This window comes from Rhinopithecus roxellana, chromosome 8, assembly GCF_007565055.1.
Source record: "Rhinopithecus roxellana isolate Shanxi Qingling chromosome 8, ASM756505v1, whole genome shotgun sequence".
In the NCBI taxonomy this organism is placed as follows: domain Eukaryota; kingdom Metazoa; phylum Chordata; class Mammalia; order Primates; family Cercopithecidae; genus Rhinopithecus; species Rhinopithecus roxellana.
The window spans coordinates 86,516,230-86,533,045 of NC_044556.1; the positions used below are offsets into that span (position 1 = coordinate 86,516,230).

The following is a 16,816-nucleotide window of genomic DNA, read 5'->3' on the forward strand; positions in this document are numbered from 1 at the left end:
TAATAAGCATGCTTCTTGTACTTAATGACTTTGTCTGGTGCATAGATTGGAATATTTTATTTATTTGTGGTTGACAAAGGCAACTAGTAGATTTGTATTTTATTATTTAAAGCATTCATTTCTATATTTAACACATTGAGGGCAATTATTTGTGGGTTCTTAGCTGTTCACTTGGAGGGACTGAGACTGCTACACATTCTTCTAAGCACACGTGGAACATTTACAAAAAATGACCATACCTGGGCAATAAAGAAAGTCTCAAAAAAATTTCAAAAGAATGAAATTATAGAGCTTTTTTTTTCTGGTCACAATGAAATTAAGATAGAAATGAATAATTAGAAAATCTCCATATGTTGGGAAACTGAGTAATACCTTTCTAAACAACCTATGAGTCCAAAAATAAATAATAAAAATGGAAAATATGTTGAACTGAGTAACAATACTACATACTGAAATATAGGCTATGCAGATAAAACTATAGCTATATTTCCCTATAAGCATAAATGTACATATTAGAAAAAGGAAAATATCTAAAAATCAAGAGTATATTGCAGTTGCTTAGGTCCACTTTGGAAATCACATTGTTCAAGTTTTCTAGATTCTTATTTCGTTTTTTAAATTTTTCCTGCTTGTTCCATAAATTTCTAAGGGAGGAGGGGTTAAAGTTCTCACTGTGATTATGGATTTGTCCTTAAAGTTTATTAACTTTTGCTTTATATATTTTGAAGTATATTATTAGATGTGTACAAATTTAGAATTATTATTAAGTATCAAAAATCAAGAATCTTGATAGAAAGTTAGAGAAAGGACAATTAAACTCAAAGAAAACACATGGAAATAAATCACAAAAACAACAGTGAGCATTAATGAAACAGAGAAGAAACATAGATGAGACAGGATCAACAAAACCAAAAGTTGGTTCTTTGAAATACAAAAAAAATTGATAAATCACTAGTGAAACTGATTAAGAAACAAAGAGAGATAAGCACACATAACCATGTAAGAATAAAAAAGGGACACCATTACAAATCCCATATTTAAAAAAATGAGAGAATGTTACAAAAACTTTGCACCAAGAAATAAGAAAATTTAAATGGAGTTAAATTCCTAAAACAAATAAACAAACAAAAACTGTATAATTTACCAGCATGGACACAAGAAGAAACAGAAAATAGTTGCACTCCTATAAAATGTTAAATAAACCAAATTCAAAATGAAAAGCCTTCCCACAAAGAAAACTCCAGGTCTAGGAGGCTTCTGAATGAATTTTACTAAATACTTAAGGAAGAAATAGCGCCAGTCTGATACAAACTCTTTCAGTGTTCTATTCTGAAGGACAACATCAATTTATTTTATGAGTGCAGCCTAACCTTGATTGTAAAGCCTGACAAGAACATTACAAAGAAAGAAAAATTTAGGCCAATCCATCTTAACATAGAAGCAAAACTTAAAATATTCACAAACAAAATCCTGCAACAAATAAAAAAGAAAATACATCACAAGTTGGATTTATTTCAAGAATGCTAAATTGGGTTAATGTTTGACAATCAATACGACTTGCTACATTAACAGAATAAAAAAAGTATCTTAATAGATGTGAAAAAGTATTTGACAAAATTTAACATTCATTCATATTTTAAAAAATCATAATGAGCTAGAAATTGAAAACACCCTTAACATAACAAAGAATGTATTTTTAAAGACTGTAACAAAAATATTGAAAGCATTCCATTTGAAATTGAAAAGAAGACTACGAAGTTCATTCTTCCTGCTTGCATCCAGCATCACACTGGAGTTCTTAACCAAAGCAGAAGTGTAATGAAAGGAAACATAAGGTATCACGATCAGAAAGAAATTAAACTTGTATTATTCACACATCACATGAATGGGTATGGAGTAAAACCCAAAAGAATTTACGCAGATAAACAGTAAAATGGTTTAGCATGTATGAATTTCTACATGTTAATTTAAAAACAAAATTTAAAATATTTATCAATGACATAAACAAATTTGAATTCCTAGGACATAAATCTAACAAAAGACATGTAAGACATTTGTTCAGAAAACTGGAAACATTATTGAGAAAAACTGTAAAGCCCTAAATAAATGGGGGAATATTCCATGTTCCCTGATTGAAAAACTCCATATTGTAAAGGCATTATTTCCCCTAATTCGGCCGTAAACTCGGTAAGTTATATTCAAAATTCAGATTTGTTCTGACAATTGACATGCTAATTCTAAAATTTATATGGAAATACAAAAGGCCAAGAAGAACCAAGACAGTCTGGAAGAAAACTTGCTCCACCAGAATTCAAGACTTATGATAAAGCTACAGTAATTAAAATGGTATGGAACTGATACAAAGATAGATAAAGACCAATGGACCAGAACAGAGTCCTGAAAAAGGAAATCTGTCTTATGACTGAGAGCAGTGGGAGAAGACAGATTTTTTAATAAATGGTGCTAGATTATATTACACACACAAATCAAGTCCAGATGGACTGCAGATCTAAACGTGAAAGTCATAATAATGATGTTCTGAGAAGATTGTATAGGAGAATGCCTTCATGAGGTCAGTATTGGAAAACATTGTTTAAAGAAGACAATAAAAAGACCAACATAGAGAAAAAGATTAATAAATTTGACTACATTAAAATTAAGGTCTTCTGCCCAATCAAAGACACTGAAGATGCAAGTAAAAACATAAAATCAGAAGATCAGCACCTGTCACCAACAAAGGATCTGTATTCAGTGTAGGTAAAAACTCCTAAAAATCAATAAGGAAAAGACAGATAACAGATAAATGGGCAAGTGAATTAAACAGGCACTTCAGAAGAGAGAGAGAGTAACAAGCTGGCCAAAAAACACAAAAAGATGCTCAACCTCATTATTCACCACGGAAATGTGCATTAAAACCAGGAGATACTACTACATACTTACCAGATGGCTAAAATATTGATAATACCAAGTGTTGGCAAGCAGTGTATTTTGCTGGTGAGGGTAAATTGGTACAACCACTTTGGAAAGAGGATAGTAGCTATTAACAAGGAACAAATGCATCTCCTACGCCTCAGCAAATCCACTCTTAGATGAATAGCCAATAGAAATGTGAGTGTGTATTCACCAAGAGGTGTATTCAAACATGCTCATAACAGCATTATTTGTAACAAAAGCCAATTGAAAAAAAACCCACAAATTTCCATTAACATCAGAATGTTCCAATTACGGTATATTCATGTAATAGAACACAATGCAGCAATGAAAATGATAAAATCACAGTTACCTGCATTAACATGCATAGATTTCATAAATGTCAAGTAATCCTTCCTCTATAATTTCATGTATATAAACTTAAAAATAAGGCAAAAGCACATTAAACTTAAAATAGTATCATGTTTAGAAACACATGCTTCTGGGCTAAGTAATTATCATAGGAAGTGACTCTTTTTTTTTTTTTTTTTTTTTGGGCTCTGCCACCCAGGCTGGAGTGCCGTGGCCGGCTCTCAGCTCACTGCAAGCTCCGCCTCCCGGGTTCACGCCATTCTCCTGTCTCAGCCTCCTGAGTAGCTGGGACTACAGGCGCCCGCCTCGTCGCCCGGCTAGTTTTTTGTATTTTTTTAGTAGAGACAGGGTTTCACCGTATTAGCCAGGATGGTCTCGATCTCCTGACCTCATGATCCGCCCGTCTCGGCCTCCCAAAGTGCTGGAATTACAGGCTTGAGCCACCGCGCCCGGCCGGAAGTGACTCTTGCTACTCTCTCCCTCTGAGAGGGAGAAGAGGCAGTGATCCAGTGGGGGCTTCTGGGGTACTAGCAATGTCCTATGTCTTCACCTGAATAATAGTGACAGTGGTGTTGCTTTGTGACAGTTCATTGGACTGTTCAGTGCTGTGTACACTTCTATATGTGTTTTATTTCATACATTTTTTAAAAGTTAAAACAACAATAAAATTTATCGAGAAAGAAGAACAAGGACATCACTGCCTATGTAGCTGTCTTTCCACCTCATCTGGAGCCTCTGGGCCTGGCAAGTAGAGAGTGCTGAACAGAATTTTGGGGAATTAACGACTAAACACATTGGGGGAGGTGCTGAAATTCTCAAAAGCAGAAAACCTCAAATATTTGCCAGAAAATTTTCAGAAGACAATTTGACCTCTGAATGTAGGTTATGTAGGTTGTTGGAGAAACTGGGTTTGATTCAGAGTTTTGTCCTAGAAGGCAAATCTAACCTGATTTCTTGCTTTTCTCTTAATAAACCCAATTTTAATTATTTTATCTTTAAAGAAACTTTAAGGTCACTTTCCACCTTCTGGAAAGTTCAACAACAAGGAAGTGACAGAAAGCACTTAGAGGCCAGAGGTGAACTCACAAGAAAAATAAAAGAAGGCAGTCAAATGCCCTTCTCATGGGCTGATGACTTCCAGAGGTTCTACCCCACGTCTTCATGCTCTGCTCATAGAGTGCACATGGTAAGCATCTCAAGGAATCCTCTAGGCTCAACAACATGAGAATCACCTGGAAATGCCTGGTAAATTCTGATTCTTTGTTGCATACAAGCATCTGAGCTTGGGGCCTGGAAATGTGCCTTTTTTTATGGCTCCCCGCCCCTCCCCTGGCAATTACCATGAAGTCAAACATTGAGAACCACCATGTGCTGGGATACGCAAAGTCAGTCTGGATGACCGAATAGACTGAAGAATAGCAATCAAAACTCAAAGGCTGGCTCGGAATTTAACAAGCCCTGGCCCATCTCTTAGCAGCTGTCTCCGACAAATGTAATAAAGAACAGAATCTAATCCGAGTAAGCTGGGACACCAAGGCACACCGAGGCCTCACACTCTTGCAGACCCAGCATGGGGTTCCATGGAGATCTGAATCAGTAAATAGGACTCACAAGATGCTGCCTGGAAGCCTCGGTCGGCCCCCAAACTGCTCAAAGACTGGTATGAGAGAAGATGAATTTCATCTGCAGTGGGTTTGGAAGGACCCCAGTGGGGGTAGGTCTGCATTTTTCATAAGTAGCCAACATAATTCTGGATAGTTTCAGTTGCAAGCTTGTGAAAAACTGCTTTCTGGGGAAATCCCCCATCAGTTTGGTGTTCAAGGTTGCTAACAGTCATTGCATGACCTTCCTACAGGATCTGACAAGGATCTGTGTATGCGCTGATGATGTTGTTGTTCTCCATTTGCCTGACAATTCTGGGATTCCAAGCAACTCCTTACCTCCACAGCCCTTGTACAGAAAGGGTGAGGTCTCGGCCGGGCGCGGTGGCTCAAGCCTGTAATCCCAGCACTTTGGGAGGCCGAGACGGGCGGATCATGAGGTCAGAAGATCGAGACCATCCTGGCTAACATGGTGAAACCCCGTCTCTACTAAAAAAAATACAAAAAACTAGCCGGGTGAGGTGGCGGGCGCCTGTAGTCCCAGCTACTCGGGAGGCTGAGGCAGGAGAATGGCGTAAACCCGGGAGGCGGAGCTTGCAGTGAGCTGAGATCCGGCCACTGAACTCCAGCCCGGGCGACAGAGCGAGACTCCGTCTCAAAAAAAAAAAAAAAAAAAAAAAAAAAAAAAAAAAAAAAAAAAAAAAGGGTGAGGTCTCAGCACTCATGTATGCAAGACTGCCTGAGGCAGCTGGTTCAGGAGTAACACTGCCAAGATCTGGACATTCCTTCTGTACTTACTGGGGGCTTGGTTGCACAGGCTTGAAAACCCTTGTCTGTGGCGGTCCACCTGTCATCTTGCAACCATGATAACTGGTCATTTCTGTCACTTATATTTGTGGGATCTACCTCGGCCTGACTTGATATTATTTCCTATGGATTTTTTTTTGCTTTCAAGTCTGGCCACATTTAAGTTAAATAAATCTTTCAGAAAACAAAAACTAAACTCACATGGAAGTCACAAGGGAGTGAGTACAGGAGAGCAGTGGCTTCTGTTAACAGCAGCATAAATAAGAAATGACAGTGGTCCTGGGGACAGGTAGAAGCATCCCTCTGCTCCTTCCCTTCTTAGGAGGTGGAAAATGAGGACAGAGTATCTTGGGGGAAGACATGCAAATACTTGCCCTTGTGGGCATAGGCTGTCGTTTCTGATAATTCACATCTGAGGCAACAAGAAAGAAATTTTAGATGATAGAGAATGCACATGAGGAAAAAAAAATCCTAAATAAAATATTTTTAAAGCATCTATCTGTTTTGATGAAGCCTCTGGAGCTGGAAGACAGCTCACTTAATATATGAGTAACTGCAAAACATGAGTATGACCACCCCACTTTTGAAAAATGTCTGCACCCCACAGTTCCAATGAATAAAGGAGTTATCTGCCAATTTTACTGCCAGCTTTAGCTTATGAGTCGAGCTGAATCTTTTAACTAAAAATTTATAATGTAATAATAATACTTAAACGCATATTGCACCTTTTCCCCGGGAAGCTCAAAGAAACTTCCTAACATCAAATTATTCATCTTTTATAGCAATCCTGGTCAGGTCTATGGGAGCCAAAATATTTTAGCGAGTACTTAAAAATAATGCTTGATGAATGAATGATTTTTTTTTTTCCTTTTTGCACTCTGCAAGAAACCGAGACAAAGAAGGGTTAAGCATGGAAACAGTGCAAACTGGAGCTGTGGCAGGAACAGCTCCTCCTTCCGTGCTCTATGCCACCATTAGCCACAATCAGGTAACCAGGGAGCCTGGGACAAAAAGCACAGTTGGAAGGGATACCTGGTTGCACACTGAAATTACCTTGGATCCCTTGAAAAGAGATCCCTGGTTGTGCCCAGGCACCAGTTGAAATACCTATGCCTGGGCTCCCACTACCCAGAACAACTAAAATAGAGTCACTTGAAGTGGATCTCAGGCACTTTTATTTTTAAAGGTTCTGCAAGTGATCCTGACAGGCAACCCGGGTTGCAGACCACCAGGATACAGAAAGAGCACTGGACAAGGACTCAAGACACTGGTCCAGTTCCCAGCTTTCCTGCTGTGTGACTTCTATAAGTCACTAAAGCTCTTATAGGCTTCAGTGTCTCCATTTGGAAAATGACAACACTGACATTTCTGATTCTAAGAATTAATCATCTCTAAGGATCTTTGTTGAACACTAGAGAAAATTATGTTATTCTCCCTTCTTACAAAGCAGTATCAGACCATATCCCTGAATCAGTGAGTCTCAAACATTTTTATGTGTAAGAATCAGCTGGGAGATTTTTTTTAAATGCAGATTCCTTGGCCCCACCCTTAGCATTCTAATGCAGAAGGTCTGAATATGTACTTTTCCTAAGTTCTGATGCAGATAGTCCTTGGCACATACTTTAAGAACCAGTCCCTTGCAGGAACAGATTCTCACCAAGTGTGTTGGTAATGAGATCCCTCCCTAAAGGGGTATGGGCCTGGGGCCATTATAATGTGTCACCTGCCTTCCCTCCCTTCCCCTCACCTGGGAAAAATCATGTTTGGTCAGGTGAGATGACCATACCGGAAAAAAAACTCAAATTTGAATCCCAACTCTGTCACTACCAAGGAGACTATGGGAAATTCACCCTCTCAGAGCCTTCACTTTCTCATCTGTAAAATAAGGTTGTAGAACCTACTTTGCAGGGTTGCTGCAGTAATTAAAGAAGATGATGTATATAGAGCATAAGCATGTTTATCGCAGCACTATTCACAATAGCCAAGATATGGAATCAACCTAGGTATTCAACAGTAGATGAATGGATAAAGAAAATGTGGTATATAAATGCCATGGAATACTATTCATCCATAAAAAAGGATAAAATGTTGTCATTCACGGCAACATGGATGGAACTGGGGGACATTATTTTAAGGCTTATTTTAATAAGCCAGGAATAGAAAGTTAAATACTGCATGTTCTCACTCATATGTGGAAGCTAACACAGATTGATCTCATACAAGTAAAAAATAGAAGAGGATATTAGAGGCTGGGAGGGATAGGGGAAAGGGTGGGAGAGATTTCTTAAAGAATATAAAGTCACAGCCAGATAGGGGGAATAAGTTCTAGAGTTCTATAGCTCTGTAGAATAACTATGGTCAACAATAACATGTTACATAGTTTCAAATCACAAGGAGGAAGATATTGAATGTTCCCAACACAAGGAAATAATAAATATTCGTGATGATGGACATGTGAATTGCCCTGATCTGACCATTACATGTATATGTATTAAAACACCACTATGTATGCCATAAATATGTATAATTATATGTCAATTTAAAAAATAAAATTAAAAATAAAACATAGGTACCTAAACCGTATGATAGACATCTCCTTAAAACACTGCAGTCTCGCCGGGGCAAGGAAAACAAGGGCAACATGCAGACCAGGAAGAGGGATACATGTTGGGGTGGGCAGGAACACCAAGGGAAGCTTTGCCTTCAGTGACTGGGGATGGGGCCAGGTTCTGGACAGATGTCTACGGATGTTCCTCCCTCTCCTTCAACTGCTGCCTCTCTGAATCCCTGTCCATCTTTGTCAGCATCCCCAAAATACATGACTTTGGACAGGCAACTCAATTCACAATGCCTCATAGAGAACTCAGATTCAACTGTACTGACAATATTAATCGTGGCCAAAGCAATTATAAGGTATGCACTAAGCCAATCAGAAATGTGGAAGGAAAGAGTACCCATTTGCTTTCCTTGTGTGTAAATGATTAACAATGGAACCCAAATGTCAGCAAAAGCAGTAAAAGGCCAGAAAACATGGTTCACATACACCATGAAATACTATGCAGCCATAAAAAAGAACAAGATCATGTTCTTTGCTGCAGTATGGATGGAGCTGGAGGCCATTATCCCAAGCAAACTAACACAGGAACAGAAAAACAAATACCTCATGTTCTCACTTACAAGTGAGCGCTAAACAATAACATGTGGACACAAAGTGGGGAATAGCACACACCAGGAATTACCTGAGGGTGAAGAGTGGGAGAGAGGAGAGGATCAAAAACTACCTATGGGGTACTAGGCTTGTTATGTAACAAAATAATCTGTATACCAAACCTCCAAGACACACAATTTATCTATATAACAAACCTGCACAGGTATCCTTGAACCTAAAATAAAAGTTAAAAACAAAAAGTCTGAAGAAAAAAATCAGCTAAAGGAACTCAGTGTGAATATCCATGGGCAAAGGCCCACCTGGGAGAAGATGGGACTACAGGTACACACCACCATGCCCAGCTAATTTTTTCTGTTTTCAGTAGAGACGGGGTTTTGCCATATTGGCCAGGCTGGTCTAGAACTTCTGGCTTCAAGTTGATCCACCTGCCTTGGCCTCCCAAAGCACTGGGATTATAGGCATGAGCCACTGCAGCCGGCCTGAGAAATGCAAATCTTAACCGGACCACCTGTCTAAAGGTTGTGGGGAGCATCAGGCAAAGACAGAGGCAATGGGCTCCAACACACTCATGGCCAAGTGACTAAAGAAGACAGGCAAGGAAAATGGAGCTGCCATTGGGCCTCCCTTTCATGGATGGGAATTGCCTGCTTGGATACGCAGGTAATAAATAATAACATTGAGCAAGTGCCTGGGGCTGGCCATCATATGTAGACTGTCTCAAGCGTGTCATTTGTGCCTACATCTCCCTTTCAGATAAAGGAACCTCTCCCTAGGGAAGCACTGCAAGGTTGGATGAGCTTGTTCTTTGCGTTGTTAGGTGAATCTCACGAAGACAAGCCATGTTTCCCTCCACTCCATGGCCACATCTTGAAGCCTTGCTCTTCTGGTTGTGTAGGTTGGATCCAGGATTTCGAGCCAGAGCCTGTGGCTACATTGGTGGGTGTCTGCTCTCAGAACAAGGAAAACCATCCCAGGGATGGGCTTGACTTACGGAGGTACCTTTTTTTGTTTGTTTTTGTTTTTGAGGCAGAGTCTTGTGCTGTAGCTCAGGCTGGAGTACAGTGGCACAATATCGGTTCACTGTAACCTCTGCCTCCTGGGTTCAAGCAATTCTCATGCCTTGGCCTCTCAGAGTAGCTGGGATCATGGGCGTGAGCCACCATACCTGGTTAATTTTTGTATTTTTAGTAAAGACGAGGTTTCACCATGTTGGCCAGGCTGGTCTCGAACTCCTGGCCTCCAGTGATGCGCCCGCCTCAGCCTGTCAAAGAGTTGAGATTACAGGCATGAGCCACTGCACCCAGCCCAGAGGTAGCTTTTGAAGGTACATTAAATGTGCAGTTTCAACAATCCTTCTGCTTGACCCCTCTGCTCCTCTCCCACTCAAAGGAATTGACTGGCCAACTACAGAGGAAGAATTTCCTGAGAAAGTCTTCTGTTTAGGCAGTTCATTTTAAAAGCAACTGCTGCTCTGTGGAGGCCCCATAAGTTCTCTTAAGGACCTTATGCTGGGATTAAGAGCCCTGCAGTGGTTTTAAGGTACTCTGGGAATCTATTTGTTTAAGACTCTCACTTAAACAAGCTGTCTGACAGACCTATGGGACTCCAGCTTCATGAAAATACTTTATTCGCTTAATATGGATTTATCTGAAGTTTACTTAAAACCAAGTGACCAATGCAACCAGTGACTATTCTCAAAACTGCTCAAGGAAAATGATTAGATAAAAAGAGGAAGGGTCTTCTTCCACCTTACAGAGAAAAGCTCTATTAAAAAGTCCTTCAACATTAAAATCTCATTTCATAAAAATTTAAGTCTGCAGCAGGCTCCAGTTTAGTCTCCAAAAGCACACTCCCCCTGCAAAGAGGAAACTCAAAGAAGAAAAGAGAGTTGTCTTTCTGCACAAGGAACATGTTGTCTATACCCAAAGGTGTTCAAGGAACACCCTGAATCTATCAAGGTGCTGAAGCCCTGCTAGAGGGATTTGGCTTTAAAAACGTCATAACCGCCTGATATGGTTTGGCTCTGTGTACCCACCCAAATTTCATCTAGAATTGTAATCCCCATGTGTTGAGGGAGAGACCTGGTGGGAGGTGATGGGATCAATGGAGCGGTTTCCCCCACGCTGTTCTCGTAGTAATGAGGGAGTGTTCATGAGATCTGATGGTTTTAAAAGCGGGGGTTTTCCCTGTGTGCTCTCTCTCTTCCTGCCACCATGTAAGATGTGCTTTGCTTCCCCTTTGCCTTCTGCCATGAGTGTAAGTTTTCTGAGGCCTCCCCAGCCATGAAGAACTGCGAGTCAATTAAACCTCTTTTCTTGATAAATTACCCAGTCTCAGGTAGTATCTTTATAGCAGTGTGAAAATGGACTAATACACCACCCTTCCCAGGAACTGAATCCTAAGGGAGGAGGAATTTGGGTGCTGTACAACATTATCTCATAGCCTACATAAGACTGTCACCCGAACCAAGAGCAGAGTGCAATCAGTTACTTGGTTCTCTATTTAAGAAACAAAACCAAAAACTCCTATCTAGCCAGTATAGCCAATGCCATAAGGGCTGAGATGAACTCTGTAGCCCAAAAGATGGTTAAATAAGGAAATATTTTCATCAATGATGACAGCGGATTTTGGCAAGACATAGGTTGATTCTTCTCTCCTTTCTCTCATATAGTAGTTGTTCACAATATAAATGAATCCTGAATTGATTCCATTTTAGTCTCTTTAAGATGTTTACTTTTTAAATGTGCTAATTATTTATGATGTACAAACCGAAGTTCATCACCACACAAAGTCTGACAGCTACTCTCTGCAGCAAGGGCTTCAGTGAGGATGCAGCATTTTTTATCTCCTGAGGATGTATGTGTTGAGTAAGTGCTTGTAAAGTGAATTCAGGAAAGGCAATCTTGCTTCACCTCTGTCTTTTCTTATGAAATGTAGGAAAGGGGTATGTTTACTCTGGAAAAGTATCCCCAAGTAGACATAATTGAGTTGGTTTTGGAAAGGAAGTGGCCCAAATGGTGGCCAGCACCCTGGCCTTTAGTCACTATACTTACTAGGTTAGCAGCCCTGTGCCCACAGGGTGTATTTTCAGTCCTTTGCCAATTCTAGGGTCTCCTCTCCACCATATATGTCACCTCCTCTGTTCCCTGGGCCATAGACATTTTCAACCATGCTTGGGGTCATGCAGGCTCCAGTCTTGCAGAAGCAGCTTGAAGAAGCACAGACATCTCTCAGGTTGGAGACTTTGGGGGCCATAAAGTGAATTCATTCAGTTCTGTAAATTCAGACCTCTATAAATTGAGTTCACTTGGAAGAAGCAATTTGAATTGGAAGGAGGAGGCCATGTGAAAAGGGGGAATGGCTGTACATGTAGCAAGATGATGCGGGAATAAAAGAGAGGGATCTGTGCGCACCCAGGAGAACAGTTGCCCAGTACCACCTTGCTTCTCTAGAGCACTTTACTGTCATAAAGCATTTTAATGGATATGAACTTAGTTTTTAAAAACTCTGCATCTCAGACAGGACTGACCCATGGCATGAAAGGAGTCCAGGTAACAGTGACAAGCCCGGGGGCTGCAAAAGGTCTTTCCCTAAATTGTCATTTAACTCTGGGAAGGCTCTTACCTTATTTGAGACTCAGTTTCTCTATAGGTCAAATAAAAACTAAATTGGAATGAGGGCTTGAATTATATGATTTCTCTGAGTTCCTTCAACTCCAAACCTGGATGATGTCATTTGTTGTAACAAGGTGCTCTTGTGTAACAGATTAGAGTGGGGCTGTTGTGTCATAAAGAAGCTTAGACTCAACCTTGTAGAGGAAAAACAATGCTGGTTTGGGATTAACTCTAGCCAGACTGCTTACTCATCAACTGTGTGACCTTAACAAAGTGAGTGAGCCTTTCTGAGCCTCAGTTTCCTAATCAGGAAACAATAAGACTAATTTGTAGAATTGTTGTGCATGAAACAATTGCGGATCTGAAAATTCACAAAAATGAAATAGTGAATCTGAAAGCACTTTTAAACTTTAATGACCTATAACAATGTGATAAATTATTATTGTTACTATTATTACCACCATTCCACAAATTCATTAGCCTTCTAAGAATTACTTGGCAAGGATAACAAATGAATTCAGCAGCCCTTACTATTTGCCCAGAATAAATCCTGAGCAGGGAGCATGGCAATTTACAAAGCAGTAAAAAGACATTCTGAAAGTTTAGCTTTTTCACTGCTATGTGACATCAGTGGTATAGACTTCTAGGTCTCCCTCCAGCCCCCTATAAACCACATAGAATAAAGAAAGCCTAGAGTGTTAACAATCATGACTTTCTCTACCATCAGGGCAACACAAACAATCTCTTTATACAGATCTTTCAAAGACCAACAAAATTACCATTCAAATTAAAAATAAATACACCATTGTACTTAGAAAGGCAGTATCTGCTCTTCCAAACTTCCAAAAACGATTGGAGCACATCATGACTGGAATGTCCTTTGGACACACGTGGTCTTATTTGCGGTTGCCTAATAAAAAAGCTAACTCCCTGCTGCCGTGCCTATGTAGAAGACCCTCCCTGCACATCTGGGGCTGAGTGTTAAGAACTATAAATGAATTCCATTAAATAAGTAGAGAAAAAAAGAAAAAAGAATGATACATGCAGACCAGTACAACAGAAGCCCCCTACTCTAAGGTGATTTCTCACTCCCTTTCTTGGAATGACTACATGGTACCTAGTTATGTATAGGGTTGGAAAGAAGCTTAACAGAAGGCCTTCATCTCTGGACAATATTTAAGAAGACTATTTTGGTTTTCTCTGTTCTCTGATGTTCCTAAGCTTGACTGTTTTTAAAGCACTGGGTAACGTAGGCCATAGGTGTTGGCAGGGAAGTCTATATATATATATATATATGAACCAAGTAAACTTTAAATAGAATCTCAGGGAAACCACAGCTTGCACAGGCTGCATGAAAGAGGAAAAAATGAACTTATTTTTAAAAACTTTAAGTCTTTATTATATTTATTATGGCTTTTTCTTATACCTTGAAAATAAAAGCAAAGATAGCAAGTACTTTAAGGGCAAGACACCATCTTATCCATCCTTTACAATTTCCAGAAGGAGGAGCAAAATAGGCACTTATAAAATGCTTATCATGGCTGGGTGCCATGGCTCATGCCTGTAATCCCAGCACTTTGGGAAGCGAGGCCGGTGGATTGCATGAGCTCAGGAGTTTGAGACTAACCTGGGCAACATGGTGAAACCTCATCTCTACAAAAAATACAAAAATTAGCTGGGCATGGTGGCGCATGCCTGTAGTCCCAACTACTTGGGAGACTGAGGTGGGAGGATCATTTGAGCCCGGTGGAGGTTGCAGTGAGCCGAGATCGTGCCACTGCACTCTAGCTTGGATGACAGAGGGAGACCTTATCTCAAAAAAAAAAAAAAAAAAAAGTTATTAAATTATTTAAAAAGTAAAAAGTTTCATAAAGGAAATATACACTAAATCATGACAATAGTTTCCATATTATTATAAAAACTCCATTCCAAAACAAAATCAGTGTTAAAAGAAACTGAAACTAATTTCTAATGAACTCAGTGAAATATAAGTTCTGTGCTACATGGAAATTTGGGACCAGAATTAATTCTTGATTCATGCCTATTCCAACTTTAGCCCTGCTGGTCTTCTGAGATTTTTCATCAACAATTTGACATTCTAATTAGTTAAACTCCATGCATTTTTTAAAAGTCTGAATGTATCTACATAAAGTAAAAACAAAAAAAGTATATAAAGTTGTTTCAACCAACAGATGTGGGGTAATTGCCAGAAGTAAATGAATATCTTGTCACTACCAATTCATTTAGGGATAATTGCTAGAAATAAATGTCTATCTTGTCAATCTGTCACTGCTTGTCACAGTTCCTTCTTTTCCTAAATGAATCACATCTAACACAGAACTGATAAGTAGTAATTGATTTAATCCTCTGAGCAACGCACATCTTCTGTATGACTAAATACAGTTTTTGCACAGTATATTTACTGCACATTTTATTGAGTAACATGAAAATGAGTGCTGAGTTGGCAGCCTAATAATAAATACCCCTAATGTTATCTGAGTTGCTCTCTTGCGTTGACAAAAATGGTGATAAATTAGATTGTAATTGAGATAGAGGAAAAAAGAGTATTACTTCTAATGCAGAGATAAATTAACCCTCTATCTCAGCCCTCATTACACACTCCTGCTTTCTGGTCAGCATGCAGATGCAGCCCTGCATCAGAGAGAAGAGCCCAGGGTATTGAGCTGTCACACAGCCCGGCACCCCTGTGGCCGTGCAACTTGAGCCAGGTAAGCGGCTTCCGTGGAGAGGTAGGCACTTTACCTGCTTGCACACAGATGGACTTATCACTTGGGATCCAGCCTAGGGTTCCATTAAAATACTTCATACACAGTCTCTTTGTAGCGCCTTTCAGCTTGAATCCGTCTTGGCAGTGAAATCGCGTTACAGAGCCTTCAAAGAAAACCCCTCCACTGGGGGTCCTGAAGCCATTCTCGGGAACGCCGGGGTCAGCACACACTTGAAGGTCATCGAACCCTACATCAACAAAGAGAGGAAAAGGTGCCTGTGAATATGTTCTTCCAATGCCAAGGGCCTTCCTACATAAATGGCAGACCCTGCATGATGTTATACGCCTTGGACACTCCAGTTACCCCACCAACAAAGCCAAGGCCATTTTAGTGCGCATTCCACTCTGCTGAGCTCTTTGCTCAGAAAAGCACTGAGTAGAGTTTTCTGCTCAATGGCCAAGTTAGCCTTTCAAAGAAGTTACAGTAGGAGGGAGAAGGAAACAGACAAAAAGGATTTCACATGACAAGGGCCATAAAAGATGTACAAAATGCTGAAGAGAGTTGAGGAGGGAAAAGTGGGTGGGAGAGATTCAAGGAGATGGCATCTGAGCCTGGCCTTGAGGAAGGGGTGAAATTTCAAGACAGAACTCTATGCAGGGAGGCATGGGTGGTTTTCTAATGGTGGAAATGGCATGAACAACGAATGGTTGGGGACTGGAAGATGGCAGGGTGTGTTTAGGGAGCAACAAGTGGAATGTAGTTATAACCCAGGGTATATGGTAGGGGTGGCTGGGAATGCCCTTCCTCTTTCTCTTACCCCTACCGCTATCTGCCAGGGGAACACTCACTCCTCAAGACCTATTCAAGTTTCCTCTCCACCCGGCTGCCTTTATTAATTCCACTCTTTGCCTGCCTCATCTCTACTTTGTTCCACTGCTGTAGCATGAACACAGCTCTGTGCTGAATTACCTGCAGAACAGCTGCCTCTCATCCCAGGCTGTAAGTCCTCCAAGAACAAGTCCTGTGACTCCATCTTGACATCCCCAGAATCTACCACAGTGTCCTCTCTATTCAGTGCTCCATACGAGTTTGCTGAATGAATAAATGAGGTTGGAGGACAGCAGCTTGAGGGACTGACTGAAAGAGAGAGAGCCCAGAAGCTCAGGCAGGAGAGCAAGCAAGGGTATGGGTAAGGGGTGATGGGCTGAGAGCAGTGGAGACACAAGGAGGATGCTGGTGTCTGGGACACCTGGGTTCTAGGCTCCCCTTGTCAACTGACTAGATGTTGGAGTGAGGAGGAGACTCAGGAAATTGTGTGCCCAGACAGCTGAGATGAATGCAGATAAGCAAACATGGATGTCATGAGCCATGGCTAGGGCCAAGGAAAAGGGAGGGTCTGCTATGTGCATAATGCTCCTAATGTGTCCTCACTCTAAATGCTCCAAACTTGGGACACTTGGGTTCCAGGCCCCAATTTTCAACTGACCAGATGTTGGGCTGAGTGAGGGATCTAAGAGATTTTGTGCCCAGATAGCTTAGATGAAGGCAGATCCCTGAAACAAACACAGATGTCATGAGCCACAGCGAGGGCCAGCGATAAAGGAGGGTCTGCTG

At 40.6% G+C, this 16,816-nt stretch overlaps 1 protein-coding gene across 6 annotated transcripts in view; it reads right to left on the bottom strand.

The window, feature by feature from the left end:
* Positions 1–16,816, bottom strand: part of SUSD4 (sushi domain containing 4) — a 149,424-nt gene that overhangs the window by 53,283 nt on the left and 79,325 nt on the right. For 5 of the 6 annotated variants that reach the window (XM_030936814.1, XM_010368547.2, XM_030936815.1 and 2 more), the window contains one exon: positions 15,237–15,449. The exons of the other annotated variant lie outside the window; for it this stretch is intronic. In XM_030936814.1, the coding sequence (XP_030792674.1) occupies positions 15,237–15,449 (213 nt within the window). The remainder of the gene's footprint in view (positions 1–15,236; positions 15,450–16,816) is intronic. 6 annotated transcript variants of the gene reach the window in all.